Source organism: Chiloscyllium plagiosum, chromosome 15, assembly GCF_004010195.1.
Source record: "Chiloscyllium plagiosum isolate BGI_BamShark_2017 chromosome 15, ASM401019v2, whole genome shotgun sequence".
NCBI classification, from domain to species: domain Eukaryota; kingdom Metazoa; phylum Chordata; class Chondrichthyes; order Orectolobiformes; family Hemiscylliidae; genus Chiloscyllium; species Chiloscyllium plagiosum.
Window position 1 is genome coordinate 60,280,841 of NC_057724.1, and position 21,830 is coordinate 60,302,670.

General features: G+C 43.0%; 1 protein-coding gene across 2 annotated transcripts in view; it reads left to right on the plus strand.

Moving 5' to 3' along the window:
• The first annotated feature begins 959 nt into the window (after nt 1-959).
• Nucleotides 960-21,830, plus strand: part of foxo4 (forkhead box O4) — a 63,149-nt gene continuing 42,278 nt past the window's right edge. For both annotated transcript variants that reach the window (XM_043705007.1, XM_043705008.1), the window contains exon 1: nt 960-3,516. In XM_043705007.1, coding sequence (XP_043560942.1) covers nt 3,094-3,516 — 423 coding nt within the window. In that variant the 5' untranslated portion in view covers nt 960-3,093. The remainder of the gene's footprint in view (nt 3,517-21,830) is intronic.

Consider the following 21,830-nt stretch of genomic DNA (forward strand, 5'->3'; position numbering starts at 1 on the left):
CTGGGAATGCGATAGGTAGATGAAGTTGGGAGGGGTGATGGTGATAGGTCGGAGTGTATGGTGGAGTGAATAGGTAGGAAGGAAGATGGACGGGTAGGACAGTTCAAGACGTTAATGCCGAGTTGGAGGGTTGGGTCTGGGATACGATGGGGGGAGGGGAGATGAAGAAACTGGTGAAATCGACATCCTGTGTGGTTGGAGGGTCCCAGGGGAAAGATGAGGCATTTTTCCTCCAGGCTTCAGGTGGCTAGAATTTGGCAGTGGAAGTGGTCCAGGACTTTTATGTCTTTGGCAGACTGGGAGAGGCTGTTGGAGTGTTCGGCTACAGGGCGGAGGGGTTATTTCATGTGTGTGTCCCAGAGATGTTCTCTTAAATATTCTGCAAATTAGTGTCCTGTCTCCCCAGTGTAGAAGAGACCACATCGAGAGCAACGGAGTCAGTAGATGATGTGTGTGGAGGTGCAGAAAAATCTCTGTTGGAGCCTAGGATGTGAGGAGGGAGTGTGCACACATGTTTTACATCTCTTATGGTGGCAAGGAAAGGTGCCAGGTGTGGAGAGTGGGTTGGTGGTGGGGGGCATGAACCTAACAAGGGGTCGTGGAGAGAATGGTCTCTGCTGAACACAGACGGCTGGAGAGGGAAATATATCTCTGGAGGTGCTTTTATCAATCTCAGTGCTACTTGGTAATCATGTTGATATATTGATTCATTAGCCATGAGATTACAGTAGATGGCAATGAGTTAATTTTCTTGCTCATGTTTGACCTGATGCCATGATTCTGGATTAGTGGTGCTGGAAGAGCACAGCAGTTCAGGCAGCATCCAAGGTGCTTCGAAATCAACGTTTCGGGTAAAAGCCCTTCATCAGGAGCATCAGTGAGCGCATTAGCCTACAGAGGAGCTTCGAAGCGCTAAAACACACATACTTGGTCATTTGTTACACTATCGTATCTGTATTTATTACGTATTTGACACAGCCATCATCCGCCTTTTTTACTGGCGCTTGCGTTTTGAGATCCTGTTTTATAACGTTGCTAACGAAAACATTGGGGCATTTGTTCGGTTGACTTGACAATCACAACAAAAGCACGCTTTACTCGGGATTCGAGGATATCCACGTCGAAGGGGATTTTTTTTAAAAAAAGGACGTCCCCAGCGCCTCCTGGGAGTTGTAGTTCCTCTCTGCTTTCACGGCGATAAACACCAATGGGGCAAGCTACCGTTCAGGACTACAGTTACCATAAGACATCGCGCCATAGGGCTACGTTAGCTCGCACCGTGGCAGCTTTAGGCTGTAGACGGAGAGTGAGAAAAATAAGAAACAGGAGTGGCTGAGATTGTAATCCCATCAAATACAGAGGATCTTACAGACTAAATGTGACAACGATGAATCAAGTCGGCAGGACGCAAGTGATCGGACATCAAAAGCTATGATTTTCCTCCGGCGCTGCATGAATCTAAGTTGTTGTTGCCGCTGAAGGTCGGACCGTGAGGAACCCAGGGACACGTAGTTCTCCGGGTGTCGGCTTTCATATGAGCGCCGCGACAGTTGTTTTCTAAGGACTACAATACCCGTCATGCATTGGCGGCTCGCCGCCATCTTCCTTTCTCGTTTCTCCACCCCCCCGGGCGCCATTCCCCGTTGCGTCAGGCGGTGATGTTTACTACGCCATGAATACGCGTCAAAAGAAGCCAAACGGGTGAAAAGAGAGAAAGGTGAAAAGGAAAAGAATATTCGTATTGGTTAAGGGCAGAAGAAGAAATTTTAGTACTTCCAATCGACATCCTGGCTGTGATTTGGAATCATTTCCAATGAAGTTTGGCGGTGGTCCCGGTGGAGGCCGCCATCGCCAAAGTGTCCGGTAGACGACGCAAAGCTTCCCCCACCACTACTCTGTCCCCCTTGTCCTCCTCCTCCTCACAACTTGGAAGGAGAGGTTTGCATCTGCAGTGCAATTTTTTCCTTTGCCCGTCCTCGTCTTCAAGATGGTCGCTTGGAATGGAGGCGCCTTGTGGCCGGGCCGTTCAACGGGGCACCGACCAGGACTCAGCGAGTGAGGGCACTGGAAGAAGCTCCCTCTTTAGGAAAAGGCAACGCAGCCGCTCGGCCCTGGAGACTACGTTCCATCCAATGGCCCCTTGAGAAACCCACACGCCAACGCAGATTTTTTGAAGATTTTTATGCTCATTGATTAATTTTCTTCTAGTTTTGTCTCGAAACTTTTTCCTCCCCTTTTAAGCCACTTTTGTGAAGTGAAGTATCTGACGAGTTCTTAATCCTGCAGAAAGAGAATATAAAGCTATCAGGAATTCATTTTCACTTGTTCTTTTACACTGCCTTTTTACATCAAATGAAAGAAGATTCCATACTCCATGCGCGCAAAGGTGCTGCAAACGCACCATTTTGAAGGTACTTTTTATACAAGAAGAGAACGACGCTTTTTGGGAATTGCACCGATTTTGTGAATTCTGCCGAACTTAGCAAAGTTACTGGCTGCTATAAGCATTTTCTGTGTATTAAAATATTCGTACAGAAGATCGCCATGACAGGTGATATATATGATAAAAGATAATTTCATGAACGTTGCTTTCAAAACTTCTATCTGATTCTGCTGGCATGTTGACACCTTGCAGTATTTTATGGTTTATAATAAGCAAATCAGATTTTCCGTCGTAGAAAACGCCAAAGTGTTAAATCGTATCTGCGCTTTGAATTCAGAGCATGTGTAAATACTGGAATGGACTTAACAGAACCTATTACAGTATATGTCAGTTTTGTTCCTCTTGGTTGGAATTATATTGTTTTAATTACTGGGAACTGAAACTGACCATAGTTTCAAATCAAAAGTTATAACTGGTGAAAAGTGCCAGCATATTTGCTTGTGTGCTTGTTGGACTTTCTGAATAACCAGGATTTTTTCCCTACAATAAAGATGCAAAATTGTTTTAATTTAAAATGTGGAACATTTGAATGAAATGAAAAATGCATGTATTTTAGAGGATTTTTGCCATGGCCTTTTATTTAAGAAAAAATAATAGCCATTGTGTCTGAATCTAAAGTTTGATTTATTTTGTACAACATTTTATCAATTATGGCTGAAGAAACATCACCGGCTGAGATTGATCCAAATTTTGAACCACAGAGCCGGCCCAGATCTTGCACTTGGCCTTTGCCGAGGCCAGATCTGACAACTGTCAAACAGGAAGATTCTGCCTCAGGAACCCCCACTGAAGAAGAAAAGCAGGAGGTTTCTGATCCTAGTGCTGTAAAATCAGAGACTGAAACGGGTCTGAATGCAGAGGTGTGTACTCAAGTTGGTGCAGCAAATGCTCAGAGGAAGAGTTCTTCTAGAAGGAATGCCTGGGGTCATCAATCTTATGCAGACCTCATCACTAAAGCAATTGAGAGTTCTCCTGAGAAGAGATTGACTCTGTCTCAGATCTACGACTGGATGGTTAAATCTGTGCCTTACTTCAAGGACAAAGGAGATAGCAACAGTTCAGCTGGATGGAAGGTAAGGGATTTGGGATTGGGACAATTTGGTATTTATCTTGAATTTGCAGATGTTATAATTTGGTTCTAAATTAAGAATTGTATGTTTCAATTACTGATATTCTTGATGGCACAGGATTAATCATGTTTTCATAATGCATTATAGTTGATGATCAGCATTACTTTGGTTATGGCTATGATTCTTGGCAGCTGTAACATCTGCAAATGTTTAACTGTGGGCTACTTTTTCAGTTTGTGAGCTGGATTTTACCCTATTCGAAAGCATTAGAATAGCTCCTTTGTAAATAGGACCAGGTGGTCTGCGTGAATATCCACATCATTATCATCTTGTATCCAGCGCACACCACTCATTGATTAAACGTGGAACCATGCATTTGTGCGGATGATTTCAAACCTGTGGGCTGGATGATTGCAAATTACGAGTGTATAAGGGTTTACATTGGTTGCTGGTACTTAAAATAATTAGATCAGGTTTTGCATTTGTTATGTACTGATTTGATTAACCAGTATCGGCACAGATTTGTTTCTTGTGCATACCAAATATCCACCAAGGTCCATGCTGCCTTTCTTTCCTTAAAAATTCTGTCTGAGTGATGCTAAGACCCATTTAATGCTTTCAGTTAACTCCTGAGAGACTAGGAATGATTTGCCTTTTTTCATGTGTCACGTTTTACAACATCAGCAATCATGGCTTTTATCACGGACCATGAAAGTCAATATTTCAGTGTTCTTAACATGCATACTTGTTTTCAAGCTGTTGGAGTAGTTCTTCCTTTTTTCCCCTTTTTCTCTGCTAACTTTTTTTTTAACCAATTATTGTCAGATCATCTTGTTTCTCTCTACCAAGAATGTGGCCAAAGAATTGTAGTGTGTCTTAGTGATGATCTCAAAAGTTTGTACTTGTATGCCTGCTTTGTGTAGAACTTCAGTATTATATAGATTGTCCCAAATGATCCTCATCGTATACCTCAAAACTTGCAGCTACTTTTCAGTTGCCTGTAATTTAACTTCACACGTCTGCCTTGTGTGCACCTTCCATATCCAGACAAAGTAATCTGGATTTGTTTTCTATACAGATGTTCTTATTTCTAAAAAAAAGTCTTGACTTTTTTAGGAACGTTTGTTCTGCAAGTGTCATGTGCCGCTGAACCATTCTCGTTTCTTATTTGATATTAGCAGGCTACGCAGAAAAGAAAATAATACTACCTATTTTATTTCTTGGGTGGCGCGGTGACTCAGTGGTTAGCACTGCTGCCTCAGAGCGCCAGGGACCTGGGTTCAATTCTGCCCTTGGGCGACTGTCTGTGTGGAGTTTGCACACACTCCCCTGTGTCTGCGTGGGTTTTCTCCTGGTGCTCTGGTTTCCACCCACAGTCCAAAGATGTGCAGGTTAGGTGAATTGGCCATGCTAGATTGACAATAGAGTCAGTGATGTCTAGGTTACGTGATTAGTCAGGGGTAAATATTGGGGAATGAGTCTGGGTGGGTTACTCTTTGAAGGGTTGGCGTGGACTTGTTGGGCTGAAGGGCTTGTTTCCACACTATACGGATTCTATTTAAAATTCTGTAAAAATTCTTATTCTACTGTTATCTAGATATCTTTTCATGTAACCATGTGTACTGTTTTGCTGCAGGGTAATGGTAATCCATACATTTGTTAGTCAGAGTTGTCTAGAATTCTTCCTGGATTTTTCTCTCTGTCATCTCCATTCATATTCAGTCTGTCTACTGCAATTCGTTGCACCTTTTGAGAAATTATTGTTCATTTCATTGAGAAGGTCCAGAGACTGAACACAACCTTGTCACACGTTTTTAGTACATAGCTATCAATTAACTGCACTTATTGTGTATTTTGTCTACTGCTGTTCTGCCCTAGCATAACTTCTGAATCGGTCTTAAATTTTTCATTTCTAAGTCAAAGTTGTATAGCATTTCAAACATTCGATCATGTCTAACTTTGTCAAATCCATTGTGTAATTTCTGAAGCATGAGTATGCATCTTTTTGGACTTCTGTTGCTCATCATTTTAATTCTTAATGTAAATATCCTTCAATGAACACATTTTGTTTTTTCTGATATCTCTGGTTGAATTTGCTTTTGTGCTGATTTTTATGTTTATGTTAATCATGAGACTGCTCTCTATTCCTGGTCTTTTAGTAGTGCTGGTTAAGTCTGGTTTACGTCAAGATCGCATCACATAGAAATATCTAAGTTACATTATTTGTGTGCGTGTGATCTTTTAGAATCATGTTAGTAACAGATTAGAATTATTAGCCATCTTATCTCTGATATCACATTGTTTTCTAATGCTGAGTTGAATTATTGTGACTGTTGTAATTATCTAGTTCATTGTTCATATGTTTTTAGAGTATAACTTTTTTAGCTTATAGATTAAAAAGGCCAGAATAGAACAGTAGCTAGTCTTACCCAGCCGTAGTGATGGAGATATGACTTTTGTTTGGGGGGCAGGGGAAGAGATAGGATGAGAAACTGTTGTGGCACAGTGGTAGTATCCCTACCTCCAAGTCAGGAGCCTGAATTCAAGTCCCACCTCCTACAGAGATGTGTGATAACATCTCTGAACAGGCTGATTTAAAAACTGCAAGAAAAAAGAATGAGCACAGGTGCAATGAAAAGGTGGGAGACTGAGTGAGGTTTTCAATCAGAACTGATGGATTGAATGGCTGCCTCCAATGCTTGAAGTGCTTAGTTGAAATAGTTCAGTTGTGAGAGAAGCACTCCAGTTCGCACATTCTCCCTGTGTTTGCGTGGGTTTCCTCTGGGTGCTCCGGTTTCTTCCCACAGTTCAAAGATGTGCAGGTCAGGTGAATTGCCCATAGTGTTAGGTGCATTAGATTAGATTAGATTAGATTACTTACAGTGTGGAGACAGGCCCTTCGGCCCAACAAGTCCACACCGCCCCGCCGAAGCGCAACCCACCCATACCCCTACATTTACCCCTTACCTAACACTACGGGCAATTTAGCATGGCCAATTCACCTGACCTGCACATATTTGGACTGTGGGAGGAAACCGGAGCACCCGGAGGAAACCCACGCAGACACGGGGAGAACGTGCAAACTCCACACAGTCAGTCGCCTGAGTCGGGAATTGAACCCGGGTCTCAGGCGCTGTGAGGCAGCAGTGCTAACCACTGTGCCATCGTGCCGCCCACATTAGTCAGAGGGAAATGGGTCTGGGTGGGTTACTCTTTGGAGGGTCGGTGTGGACTGGTTGGGCCGAAGGGCCTGTTTCCACACTGTAGGCAATCTAATCTAATCTAGTCTAATCAATCATCGATTTTAGGGGCTCTTGTGTTGCAGTGGTAATGTCCCTATCTGTGAGCCAAGAGACCTGAATTCAAGTTCCACCTGCTCCAGAGGTCTGTAATAACAATGTCTCTGAACAGGTTGATTTTATTCATTCATGGGATATTCTGTAGGTAGTCTGAACATTGTTGAGGAGGGAATTCCAGGAGTTTGATCCCGTGACACTGAAGTATATTTCCAGGACAGAATAATGAGTTAGAAAGTTTTTTAAAGAAATGATGATTGCAGTGTTGTGCAAAAACAGGGGTTTGTAGTTTTTGATTTGGTTGGTGGAGTTAAATTAGTATAGCTGCATGTAGTGAGCCCAGAAAGGCTGTGATACCCATTTATTCAGTCAGATGAAAAATAATGTAGATAGGTGATTACCGTGCAAAATTAAGTTCTGAGGAGTGGTGGATGTGGGTACAATTACAACCTTTAAAAGATGTTTGATTGGATACATGAATAGGGAAGGCTTGGAGGTATATGGGCCAAGAACAGGCAGGTGGGTCTAGTTTAGTTTATGATTATGTTCGGCAAGGACTGGTTGAACCAAAACGTCTGTTTCTGTGCTATATGACTCTTGAGGGCTAATTTGCTTAAAATCAGTCTGAAGACAGTGCAGGGTAGACGAGCAGGATGCTGGAAAAACACAGCAAAGCCAGGCAGCATCAGGAGGTGGAAAAGTCCAGAGCAAGCTACACCATCATGGAAATGATTGGTTACAATTTATCTTTGTATTTATTTGTTGGAAAAGTTAGTTGCAATCCGTATCTTGTTTGGTTTGCAACTCACTGAGACACGATAATTTATTTTAGCTATCGTTAGCTAGGCTTGCACCTGAAGGGAATTAAAAACCTAACTTCTTCAATCACTATATTAAATGTGGCTTGTATTGAGCTGCCAGAAGGGGTGGTGGACGCTGTTATAATTACAACATTTTAAAAGGTATTTGGCTGGCTGTTTGAATAGGACTAGATTGATTTGGGGCTAGATTAATATGGGATATCTGGTCGGCATTGACGAATTGGAGCAAGGGCTCTGTTTCAATTCTGCACCTCTTTATGACAATGACTCATTGTGATTTTATGAGGGAAGATTACCAGTTTGAAATCAGTGGGAGAATCTACAATGGTGCAGAGAGTTTTGTGCCAAATGCAATGATCAGATTAACTGGTAAGTATTGAAAAAGTAACCAGAACCATGGACAGAGATGTCCACAGTCAATAGATGGTAAATGAACATTTTACATCTGAGAATAACTGGAGCTGAGGAGAAATCTCCAGAGCACTATATCATACTTATGGATAGCATTTCTAGAGGTGAATAACTTTAAGAATGGTATATCTTCCAGAAATAAATAACTTTATGAATAATAAGTCTTAAAAGATAATCCTGTGGGGAATTAAGAATAAGCTTGGCTGCATAAACCCACCTAATTACAAACAATAGTGTTAAGTTAATTGCATTTGTGCTTGTTTTTAAGCCTTTTATATAGAGTATAATTGGCTTTGTTTTTTTAAAAAAATCAGTCTTTTTGTACTTATTGGTTAAAATGTGGCATTTAGACTATTTAAAAATGTTAATATTGGGTAACATCATAACAAAATACTATAAAGTATTGCTTTGTGTGGTAGATCAAGAAAGGTTATTGATCATGTAGGCTCCTGTTCAGCAGTGGCTTCTCTCTGATTGTGGTCACACTTGATTTATTAGACTTTTTGAAGGAGAACGTGTGGAAAATTATTTATCTTTCAATACTGCACCATGCAACGGAACACTGTGTCATAATTTGAAACCTGTACCATACTGCTATGTGGAAGAATGATTCCCAAAGTCAGGTACATTTCGAAAATGCTGATATATCTCTTGTGACATTACTTGCGGAATACATATTATCTTTTGAGGGCAGAAGATATCAGAATGAGAATAATGCAGTGTACATTCTGTTAAGATAAAGTTGTGTGTATTTTGACTTATCCCTTCAAAGATTAAGAAGGGCATGTGCCCGAAACGTCGAATCTTCTGTTCCCTGGATGCTGCCTGGCCTGCTGTGCTGTTCCAGCAATAAAGTTTCAGCTTTGATCTCCAGCATCTGCAGACCTCACTTTCTCCCCTTCAAAGATTACCAGACTAATTTACAGTAATTAGGCAGTGTGTTGAATTGATACTTGGTTGAGAATGTCTGCTTCAGCCTTGAGATTAGAAAGCCAGCAACCATTTCTTTGTGTGTTTTGCATAATGCAATGTAGTGTCTGAGATTTGATGGCATGCTTGCTTAAATACAACTCTTGGATAAATTGTTCAGCTGCTTTTAAAAGTGCAGGCTTTCTCGTGAAGCTTGGATATTGAAATGATGAAGCTGTATAACTGTCATTAGCCTAGGTATTGGTATTGATGGCCTTCACTATTAGTTGATGCTTTAAGTGCATGAACAAGAAGATACATTTTAGAAGTATAGAAAAATGGTTGCAAGAGTAGGCCATTTGCCACATTGACCCTACTCAGCCATTTAGTATGATCAGAACTGATTCACAGTGTGGAAATATGGCTTTGACAATCTATCTCCACTCTACTTGACACCCTTTGCCCATAGAAGTCTATATTTCTGAAACTTCTTCAGTGATTGGCCCTCTGCTGCCTATGTGTTAGAGTATTTAATTGGTTTACCACACCCTGAGGGAAGAAATTTCTCTTCCTCCTCCGTTGTATATGGCCTCTCTGTATTCTGAAACTTGGTACCTTGTTTTGGATCACCACCACTGAGACCCCATTTTCTTCCAAACCCTAGTTAATACAGGACCAGATGATTAATCTGTCGTCATATAGTAAACCTGCTATCCCAGGAATCAGTCCTTCACTGTACTCCCTCTATTGGAAGTATTTCCTTTTTTTGGTAAGGTGACAAAAGTGTACACACTAAATCAGCTACGACTCAACAAGGCTCTCTACAACTAAGCTAAGACATCTGTTCCTTTACATAGTTTTTTTTGCAAGGTGGGCCATCAGATCACTTTTGCCTTTTTAACTAACTGTTTGTTACAAAAATTAGTGTACATTTAGTGCTGACCCTACCATTCTTATCAGTAAAATGCAATTAATCACTGGCTATCCCTAAGTTTTATATGTCACTGTATTGTAGAATATTAAGAGAATTTAAGTTTTGTTCTACTGTGCCCTTGTCTATCACATGATCTGTTTCCCATTATATGCCTTGGAACTGACGAGGCGCCATCATTAACTTGTCCACTTCCACACTTTTTTTCCTACCCCATTTCCTTCTTCAGTTTCTCTATCACAGTTGCATTCTCTCAGTTGAAATTGGATGACTTCTATATATTCTCTCTCATTAATCCATAGACAGTGAAGATGGAAATTATCTCTAATTAGACATTAGCAAAACATTTTCTGCTGTGGGGGAATTTATGCATATTCTAGATGATTGGGGAAATAAATGTGAAATTTGCCATTAATGTTATATGACAGACATGAATTATGTTTCATGTTAGCAAATAATGTGTGCTGATGTACTATAAACAGCTTCAGTTACTTTTTAACTTCTTTCCATCTTCATCTTGACAACTCAACCTCCTTTACAAGCCCTCAATCTGCCTGTTCTTTTCTTATTCCCTCCTGGGCTATAGGAAAGGATAGCATTTGTTACTCTTTCCTAATTGTCCTTGAACTCAGCAGCTTGCTAGGACATTTCAGAGGTAGACTAGTAGGAGACTGGAAGAACACAGCAAGCCAGGCAGCATAAGAGGATGGAGAAGTCAACGATTCAGGTGTAACCCTTCTTCAGGACTGGGGGTGGCTGTAAGGAGAGGATGGGGGGGGGGGGGGGGGATTTGGGTGGGGTGAGTTAGCGATAGGTGAATACAGGAAACGGGTATGGCCTAGTTGGTCATAGTCATAGGGATGTACAGCACAGAAACTGACCCTTCGGTCCAACCCGTCCATGCCGACCAGATATCCCAACCCAATCTAGTCCCTCCTGCCAGCACCTGGCACATATCTCTCCAAACCCTTCCTATTCATATACCATCCAAATGCCTCTTAAATGTTGCAATTCTATCAACCTCCACCACTTCCTTTGGCAGCTCATTCCATACACGTACCACCCTCTGTGTGAAAAAGTTGCCCCTTAGGTCTCTTTTATATCTTTCCCCTCTCATCCTAAACCTTTGTCCTCTAGTTCTAGGCTCCCTGACCCCAGGGAAAAGACTTTGCCTATTTACCCTATCCTTGCCCCTCATAATTTTGTAAACCTCTATAAGGTTACCCCTCAGCCTCCGACGCTGCAGGGAAAACAGCCCCAGCCTGTTCAGCCTCTCCCTATAGCTAAAATCTTCCAACCCTGGCAACATCCTTGTAAATCTTTTCTGAACCCTTTCAAGTTTCACAACATCTTTCCGATAGGTCAGAGGAATGGAATGGATGGGGAGGGGCTGGAAAAGGAGTCGGGGGATGGGAAGGGAGGTCATTTGAAATTGGAGAACTCAATGTTGAATCCTCCAGGCTGTAGGCTGCCCAGGCAGAAAATGAGGTGCTGTTCTCCAATGTTGTCTCTAAGTACATTTCAGAGAGGCAGTTAAGAATCAGCCACATTATGAATGTACCTTCTCTGGTCATGAAGTTCTGGAATGTGACTTGAATCCTGAACTTCTGGCTCAGAGCAGGGAAACTACCCACTGCATCTGAAAACCTCCCTAGAAAATATAGAAATTTTAAAAAAATGTGTTGAATGACCAATTCCTTTCAAAGCTCGACCCCAAATCGTTTGTTCCCAGCACTGTAAAACTTGAGGTACCTTTTTAACAAAAATGTCATTCGCAGGATGTGGGTGTCACTGGCTGTGCCAGCATTTATTTTCCCTTCCTAGTTGCTGTTGAGTAGGCGTGGGTTAGTTTTCTCCTTAAACTGCTACAGTCCATTTGATGTAGGAAAGTCCACAATGGTGTTAGTGAGGGAGTTTCCTGCATTCTGACTTTGTGACACTGAAGGAATGGCAATATATTTCCAAGACAGGTTGGTGAATGTCTTTGAGGGAACTTGCAGGTGTTTGTGTTTCCTCACCCTTCTAGATGGGAGTCATCATGCATTTGGTATGTACTATCTAAGGAACATTTGTGATTTTCTGTAGTGACTCTTGTAGATCGCACACATTGCTACTAATGAGCAACAGAGATGGAGGGAGTGGATATTTCTGGACAAAATGCTAATCATGTGGGCTGCTTTCCTTTAGATTAGATTAGATTACTTACAGTGTGGAAACAGGCCCTTCAGCCCAACAAGTCCACACCGACCCGCTGAAGCGCACCAACCCAGACCCATTCCCCTACATTTACCCCTTCACCTAACACTATGGGCAATTTAGCATGGTCAATTCACCTGACCTGCACATTATTTGGACTGTGGGAGGAAACTGGAGCACCCGGAGGAAACCCACGCAGACACTGGGAGAATGTGCAAACTCCACACACAGTTGCCTGAGGCGGGAATTGAACCCGGGTCTCTGGCGCTGTGAGGCAGCAGTGCTAACCACTGTGCCACCGTGCCGCCCACACGGTGTTGAAGCTGTACTCATCCAGGCAAATGGTGAACATTCAATCGCGCTTTACACTTTGCAAATTCAGCATATAAGTTCATTGCTGCAGAATTCCCAGCCTCTCACCTCTGCTTGCAACCACTTCATATGGCAAGTCCAGTCAGTTTCTGATCAATAGTAATGTTAGAGAGGATTTGGCGGTGGTACTGCCATTGAATGTTTAGCTGGTGGTTAGATTCTGTCTTGTTGAAGATGGTCCAGGTGTGTGTTGCATGAATATTACTTGTACCTTGTCAGCCTAAACCTAAATGTTGTGCAGATATTGTTGTGTTTGGGCATGGACTGCTCATTATCTGAGCAGTTGTGATGAGGAGTTGTGAATGTTGCTATGCTTTGTGCAATCATCAGAGGACGACCTCATTTCTGATCTTTTCATGGAGGGTAGATCATTGATGAAGCAGCTGAAGATCGTTGGACCTAGGGCACTACACTGAGGAACTGAGGGTGCTTGTAGTACAGTGATGTTGTCCATTATGCTGAGCTGTGAAGCCTGAGTTCAAGTCCCACCTGTTCTTTCAGAACTGATTGATTCTAAATGCCCTAAGGAGCGCCTGCAGAGATCTCCTGAAAATGAGATGACTGATTCTGGCCAGGGTTTTGTCATTCTTCAAGAGTATGCAAAATTTTAGGAACATAAAAGCAGGAAAAGCCAGATATCCTTAGCATGTTAGTGAACATTTATGGATTGTAAAATGAGTTCACACATCAGAATTGTGTTGTTTTCAGCTCCAGGTTCGTTGGCTTAAAGGGTTAACTATTGTTTCTTTTTTCCGCAGTTGCTGCCTGATCTGAACATTCCTAACAATTTTATTTAAGATTTCTAACATATTGTAGTCACTACTTTGCCTGTATTGATTTGGAAATCCAAGTTTGGCATCACACTCTCCTAGTTTGTCATATCCTCTTCTCCAGGCTTGATACTTGTTTGCTTTGTGCAATTCAAAGTTTTTTTCATCAGTAAATGTCTGAAGAATGGAGAGCATTTTTTTTTATTCTCACTGTGAAACATTTGATTAAATTGCAAAATTAAAAATTGAGAAGATTGATTTGGGTGAATATAGATTATTTTGCTTCAAAGTAGCCTCTTGAGAACACTGGCCCCTGTTCAGCCTTTTCAAGTCATTGAAAAATGCATGAATAGGTCTGGCCAAGGCTGGAATTGAAATTTGAGACTCCAGTACAGCTTCTCTAAACAGGCTTGCAGCTGCTGGTTATGTAACCAGCAAAAGGACTTGCTGGAAATGCATTGCATTGGACTTCCTGATGTCTATAAATTTGAGGAGTGATTGGTAAGTCAGCATACATTGAATCCAGCAGTGTTGTTAATATAGTTAGAAGACTCCCTACATGATTAGTAAAGATTAATCACAGCTTAAGTTGTGCAACTGTATGAAAGTTGCTCAACAAAGAAGCCTCCCAATTATTTCAAAAATAATGTTTAGTGAAATGTGGCAGCATCTGCATCTTTTGATAGAAATCAAAAAAGATTAACATTTAAGCTCTGGTCACTTCAACTAAGTGAAAGAAGGTAATTTGTCAATTCCAGATCCTTCAGTTATTTCAGAGTTTAGAGCCAGTTCTGATGAGTTAGGAACTTTTAAAGAAACTGCGAAGTAAGTCAGAGATTGGTTACAGCACAGAAGGAGGCCATTGAGTCACTGTGTTGATGCAGCTTCTCTGCAAGACCATCTCTGCTAGTTTCATTCTCCCTGTCTCATCTCTGCAGTGCTTAATTTTCTTTTTAAGTTAATGAATTTATTGCTATGCCTGTTTAAAGTCTGTAGTGGGCCTCAGGTTTCAATCCCATCCCTGGCCATATGGTGCCCATATTTGTTAATAAGTTGAAAAGGCTGTAAAGAGTCCAGGGTACTAAACAATACACTTTTGAAGGATAAAGTCCCTATCCAAATTAGCTTTTGATTTTAAAATTCTGATGCTAAAATAAAAACATTTACAGTTAAATTTTGAGAAAACTAAATACGATTTGCAAGAGATATATTTTCTTCTAAGTTACAAATACAAAAAGGGAAAGATGAATGATTCATAGTTAAAGAATGCTTTAGATCAAAGAAAATGGCTGATTTAAAAAAAAACAAAAATGGCAAGTCTGAAGATTGGGAGCAATTCGGCGCCCAGCATAAGTGAACCACGAAACTAATGAGGAAAGGGAAAAGAGATTACAGCAAGCAACTGGTAAGGTGATTGGTATATGACATTAATTTCAAATGGATTTGAGTTCAGAAGAAAGTTGTCTTGCTGTGGTCATGTCAATCCTTGATGAATCCTCACCTTGAATTTTGTTTACTGGTTTGATCACCTTACTTTTGGAAGAATGTACTCCATATAGAGAGGGCAGAAGGGAATTTCACTGAGGAAAGGTTTTATGTCTGGAATTGTTTTATGCGGAGAGATTGAGGAAACTGATTCTGCATTCTCTGGAGTTACAAAGATCAATTGATGATCTCAATGAAATTGACAGAATTCCTACAGGATGTGAGAGTGGATATAGATTGGATGTTTCACATAGCTGCCAAATGTAAAACTAGGTGACATAATCTCAGGAAAAGGGCAGGTCACTTAAGACTGAAAATCAGGAAGAATTTCTTCATTCAGGACATGGCCCATCTTTGGGATTCTCTACCTCAGTGGATTGTGGAAGCTCAATCATTCACCAGGTTTAAAACTGTACTCAGTACGTTTCTGGAGACTAATTGCATTAAGACACTGAGGAAATGACAGAACAGGCTTGATGGGCTGAATAGACCATCCTGTTCCATTGTTGCTGGTTTAACAGTGTTCTGTTCAACTGACTGAGAGTCCAGTGAAGTGTATCTATTGTACTGCAAACATATACTATGTTTCTATTTTTATCACAATATTATTTGGACAACTGTTGGTTATATTTCTCTTTCGCTTGAAAAGGCTGGCAGAAGTTTAACAGTGACCTGCTTGTGCTTGTTTTTCATCATTTTATGGCAGTGGAAATTTGCAGTGTTTCCAGACAGCTTCTGGCCTGCACTCTAAAGCTATAAAATGCAGCAATAAGACAGGGCAAGGAGACATTGGCTAGTAACAGGAAAGTATTTTCTTTTCAGAAGTATGTGACCATTTTAACCAATCTAGTTCCTGTTGAAGGTGGCTTTTAGCTTTATCATCTTCGCTATAACCCTTTGCAATCAGTAGTTTTTGTGGTCAGATACTATTCAAGTTTGGCATTCCTACACAGAAAGGCTTTTATGTTTATGTTGGTGAGAGGGAAGCTGCTAGTTTTAAAAGACAGTATTCCCATTGTAAGTTCACAGCCAGTGGAAAATAGAATTGAACAGGCAAGTCTGTCTGATATAGCTGCTGATATATCTCAAACTTTAGAAGAAAAATAATGCCTGCCAATTACTTTTCTACTGAGATTCTGATTTTTATCTTCTTTTAAAGAGAGTGGAAATGTTTTTTTGTGGTAACTACTCTCTTCATTGAGTATATTTCGTAACATCTAATACTTCAACAACACATTCAACCTTAGTAAGTTATTGCCTCCTTTTTCCAAGAGCATCGTTGTTGATCCATATTGTCAAACTCTGAAAAATATACATAGTTGTAATTGAAGCTTTTTGTTTTAACTCCAAGGTCATAGAATTGTTATGTTTTATTATTCAAAAAATTAAGTTTTACAAACCAGTTATAGTTTTGAAATGGGTCAACTGGTAAACACCTAGCAATTAATAGTCCTGGTTGAGAACTGTAGAGTAAACTGTAGAGAAAAGTTATATACAGAAAAAGGTTCTTTGTGATATGAGTGGTAGGTAGTATCATTTCAGTGTGTAAAAGAGGGTACACTGCCTAGTTTTACATATTTGAACAGTTTAACAGTAGACAACGTGGGTTCGTTGGGAAGCATCAGAATGCATTTTAGGAGAAAATTATGTTCAACTAACTTGCAGCTTTCTGAAGAAGTAACAAAGCGGCTTAATGAGGAAAAGGCTATTGTTGTGATGTATATTAACTTCTAAAAAGAAAAGCAAAATATTGCGAATGATGCAGCAGAGAGCGGCGGGAGCTGGGCGGAAGTGAAGTCGGAGCGCAGAGCTGGTTGGGAAGGTAAGTGATTGTTATTTGAGTGGAGAAGGATGTCCAAGGATCTGGTTTTCAGGATGTCCAAGAATGTAGGGAGGCTGTGGAGAAGGTAGCACTGGCAGGGAATTCTTGCAGACACCGAGATAGGTTCAAGTGTGTATGCTTCAACGCAAGGAGTATCAGAAATAAGGTGGGTGAACTTAAGGCGTGGATCGGTACTTGGGACTACGATGTTGTGGCCATCACGGAAACGTGGATAGAAGAGGGACAGGAATGGTTGTTAGAGGTTCCTGGTTGCAGATGTTTCAGTAAGATTAGGGAGGGTGGTAAAAAAGGAGGGGGGGGGGTGGCGTTACTAATTAGAAATGGTATAACGGCTGCAGAAAGGAAGTTTGAGGGGGATCTGCCTCTGGAGGTAGTATGGGCTGAAGTCAGAAATAGGAAAGGTGCAATCACCTTGTTGGGTGTTTACTATAGCCCCCCCAATAGCAGCAGAGATGCACCATTTGCAAGTTACCCTCCAAGGCGCATAGCACCCTGACTTGGAAAGTAATCAGTGATAAACTCATTGAGTGGTGAAACGGTCTTGATGTGCAATATTGCATATTTCAGCCTTCCATCCTTTATCTTACAATTTTATTCGGGGACCAGACTTGTGCTCAGTCCTTTAGCTGTTCCCTAAACTGGTGGTTGCTAAAGTGCTGCTTTCATCCACAGCCTGTGGTCAACAATAGAAAATATCCGAAAACCTTCTCAATCAACTGATTCCCCATAAGATTAGAGTGGTGTTGGAGAAGCACAGCAGGTCCGGCAGCATCTGAGGAGCAGGAAAAATGAACGTTTAAGGCAAAAGCCCTTCATCAGGAATGAGACTGGAAGCATATGGGATGGGGAGATAACTGGGAGGGGGTGGGGCTTTGGAGAAAGTAGCTGAGAGCGCAGTAAGAGGATGGAGGTGGGGGTTAACGTGATATGTCAGAAAAGAAGGTGGAGTGGATAGGTGGGAATGAGGATGCATTAGTGGGACAGGTCAGGAGGACGTTGTTGAGCTGGAAGTTGGGAACTGGAGAAAGGTAGGGGCGGGAAATGAGGAAACTGGTAAGTCCAAATTGATGCCATGGCGTTGAAGGGTCGCATGGCGAAAGATGAGGCTTTCTTCCTCCAGGCATCGGATGGCGAGGCAGTGGCAGTGGAGGAGGCCCAGTACCTGCATGTCCTCAGGAGAGTGGGAGGGGGAGTTGAAATGTTTGGCCAAGGTGCACTGGGGTTGAATCTTGCGGGTGTTCTGGAGATATTTTCTGAAGTGCTCTGCGAGAAGACATGCAGTCTCCCCAGTTTAGAGGAGACCACATCGGGAGCAACAGATACAATAAATGACACGTGTGGAAGTGCAGGTGAACCTTTTATGGATGTGGAAGCCTCCATTGGAGCTTTGGACGGAGGTGAGGGGGTAGATGTGGGTGCACGGTTTGCAGTTCCTTCAGTGACAGGGGAAGGTGCTAGGAGGAAAGGGTGGATCATTGGAGGGCGTGGACTTGACGAGGTAGTCACAGAGCGAACGGTCTTGTCAGCAATTGGATAGGGGTGAGGTCCGTTTAGAGGTGGCGAAACTGCCATCGGATGATGTGATTTATGTGGAGGTTGGTTGGACGTGTGGACTTCGTGGGCGGAGGTACGGGACATGGATGAGATGCGTTGGAGGGCATCTTCAACCAGAAAGGAGGGGAGGTTCCGGTCTTTAAAGAAGGAGGACATCTGGTGTGTTCTGTGGCGGAACTGGTCCTCTGGGAGCAGATACGATGGAGGTGGAGGAATTGGGAATACAGGAAAACATTTACCCAAGAGGTAGGGTGGGAGGAGGTATAATCCAGACAGCTGTGGGAATCAGTGGGTTTGTAAAAAGTTTGTCAGTAATACTGACCTCGAGGGAGAAATTTCCTTCCCCACCACTATCCACTTTTCACAAAGACTGTTTCCTCCACGACTACCTAGTCAAGTCCACGCCCTCCAATGACCCACCCTCCCCTCCCGGCACATTTCCCTGCCACTGCATGACTTGCAAAACCTGCACCCACATCTTCCCCCTCACATCTTCCAAAGCTCCAATGGAGCCTTCCACATCTATCAAATGTGCATCTGCACTTCCACACATGTCATTTATTGCATCCGTTTCTCACGATGTTGTCTCTTCTACATTGGGACCACCGGATATCTTCTCGCAGAGCATTTCCAGGACACCCGCAACAGTCAACCCAACGCCCCTTGAACAAACACATCAATTACCCCTCCCCACCCACTCTCCCGATGGCATGCTGGTCCTGGGCCTCCTCCACCGCCATTACCTCATCACCTGACGCCTCATCTTCCACCTCGGGACCCTTCAATCCCAGGGCATCAATGTGGTATTCGCCAGATTACTCCTCGCCCTACGCCCACCTTATCCGAGTTCCAGCCTTCGAGCTTGGTGCCATCCTACTGACGTGTACCACCTGTCTATCTTCCTTCCCATCTATCTGCTCCACCCTCTTCTCCGATTTATCATCTTTAACCCCACCTCCATCCACATACACCATTCTCAGCTAAATTCTTCCCAGTCCCAGCCCTCCCGTTTTTCTCTCCACCCTTGATGCTCCCAGCTTTTGTCCTGAAGGCCTTTAGCGGAAACATCGTTTTTTTTTTTGCAACTCGGATGCTGCCTGACCTGCTGTGTTTCTTCAGAACCACTCTAATCTTGATTCTGATCTCCAGCAGCTAAGTACGCTCTTCCGTCCAACTGATTCCCCTGTCCATTGATCTTCAGGGATCGTGAATGTCCACTCCATGATCTCTTTGTCCGTCTACACCACACAGAATACTCACAGTTATTGTTTCTTCTCCCCAAATTCATTAACACTCATTGATCTGGATTCAATTCCATTTAGCAATTTACTTTTCCACCTGACTAATGCATCACTGCAGTCCTTGGCATTCTTCACCAAAGTCAACTACACGACCAATTGTTGTATCATCAGCAAACTTGCAAATCATGGCTTCTACAACGAAGTCTAAATCATTGGTCTACATCAGAAAACAGTGGCACTCCACTGGAAACAGGCATCCAAACAGGGTTCATTGCTGGTTGGGATTAAAAGCTTCAATAACAGCAGAATCGAACTCCTGCTGTCATTTGTAAACTTCCTGGTGACTCTGTCAGTTGGTCTCCTGAGTGATCACTTCTCACATATGGGAGTGGTGAATGACCTGTGCGCATTGTGACTGAGCAAGTGAGTTTACACTTCAGCGGGTAATTGAATCCCTTCCTGCAGTCACCCCATGGCCGTGACATCTTGGCGCTGCGGGTATCCTTGTGTCAATTTAGTTTGGATTCAGTTAAATTCGAGTCCACACAGACACGACTCCCATTTTCTCCGTTGTCTGAGTCAGAGGGCATTCATGGGTGAACCACATCGTCGTGGGTCTGGAGTCACATATTGACAGGACTCGTCACGGTCGGCAGACATGAACGAATGAGTTTTCAGTAATATAAAGTTATTGTCTCTGTTCCTGAGATTGGATTTCTTTTCCAGATTTCATTCATCGAATTTAACTAACAGCAGCTGCCACGTTCCAGTCTCCAAAGATTACTAGCCCAATAGATCGCCGCTGCACTAACAACTCCCTGCTGCAATTCTCCATTCAAAGAATGATAATGTCAATTCAGATTATCCCAGATGGAGAGAGAATAGGACGCGTTTCTGTGTTGGAATGGAAGCAATGTAGCTGGATTGGAGTGTTTACATCAATATGCCTTCCACCCCGCCTTTAACCAGAAGCACTCACAGCCTCAGCATTTCACGCGCTTGGATATACAGACAAAATCTTTTCCCTGGGGTTGGAGAGTCCAGGACTAGAGGGTATAGGTTGAGGTTGAAAATGGAAAGATATAAAAGAGACATAAGGGGCTACATTTTCATCCTCGGTGGTGCATGTATGGAATAAGCTGCCAGAGGAAGTGGTGGAGTCTGGTACAGTTGCAACATTTCAAAGGCATTTGGATGGGTATATGAATAGGAAGGTTTTGGAGGGATATGGGTTGGGTGGTGGCAGATGGGAATTGGTTTAGGATATCTGGTCGGCATATACGGGTTGGACTGAAGAGACTGTTTCCATGCTGTACATTTCTATAACTGGGCGGCATGTAGGCACAGTGGTTAGACTGCTGCCTCACAGTGCCAGAGACCCGGGTTCAGTCATGTGGAGTTTGCACATTCTCCCAGTGTCTGCGTGGGTTTCCTCCGCGTGCTCCGGTTTCCTCCCACAGTCCAAAATTTGCAGGTTAGGTGAATTGGCCACGCTAAATTGCCCATAGTGTTAGATGCATGGGTAAATGCAGGGGAATGGGTATGGGTTGGTGGATTTGTTGGGCCGAAGGGCCTGTTTCCATACTGTAAGTAATCTAATCTAATCTAATCTAATGAGTCTATGACCGGGCCTTAACCAATCATGTCACTGGTGCCACAGAATAGCTTCACGTGCTCATGTCCACCGCCACTTCCAGTCGCTATACACCTCCATTCCCCACCACGAAGGCCTCAAAGCCCTCCGCTTCTTCCTTTCTCACCGAACCAACCAGTACCCTTCCACTAACACCCTTCTTCGACTGACTGAACTGGTCCTCACTCTGAACAACTTCTCTTTCCAATCCTCCCACTTCCCCCAAACCAAAGGAGTAGCCATAGGCACCCGCATCGGCCCCAGCTATGCCTGCCTCTTCGTTGGATAAGTGGAACAGTCCATCTTCCGCAGCTACCCTGGCACCACACCCCACCTTTTCCTCCTCTACATCGATGACTGTATTGGCGCTGCCTCGTGCTCCCACAAGGAGGTTGAACAGTTCCCCACTTTACTAACACCTTCCACCCCGACCTCAAATTTACCAGGACCGTCTCAGACTCCTCCCTCCCCTTCCTAGACCTCTCCATTTCTATCTCGGACGACCGACTCAGCACGGACGTTTACTATAAACCGACTGACTCCCACAGCTACCTAGAATATACCACCTTCCACCCTGCCCCATGTAAAAACACCATCCCATATTCCCAATCCCTTCGCCTTTGCCGCATTTGCTCCCAGGAGGACCAATTCCAATACCGAACAACCCAGATGGCCTCCTTCTTCAAAGACTGCAATCTCCCCTCAGACGTGGTTGACGATGCTCTCCACCACATCTCCTCCACTTCCCGCTCCTCCGCCCTTGAACCCCGCCCCTCCAAACGCCACCAGGACAACCCCACTGGTCCTCACCTACCACCCCACCAACCTCCAGATACATCGTAACATCCTTCGTCA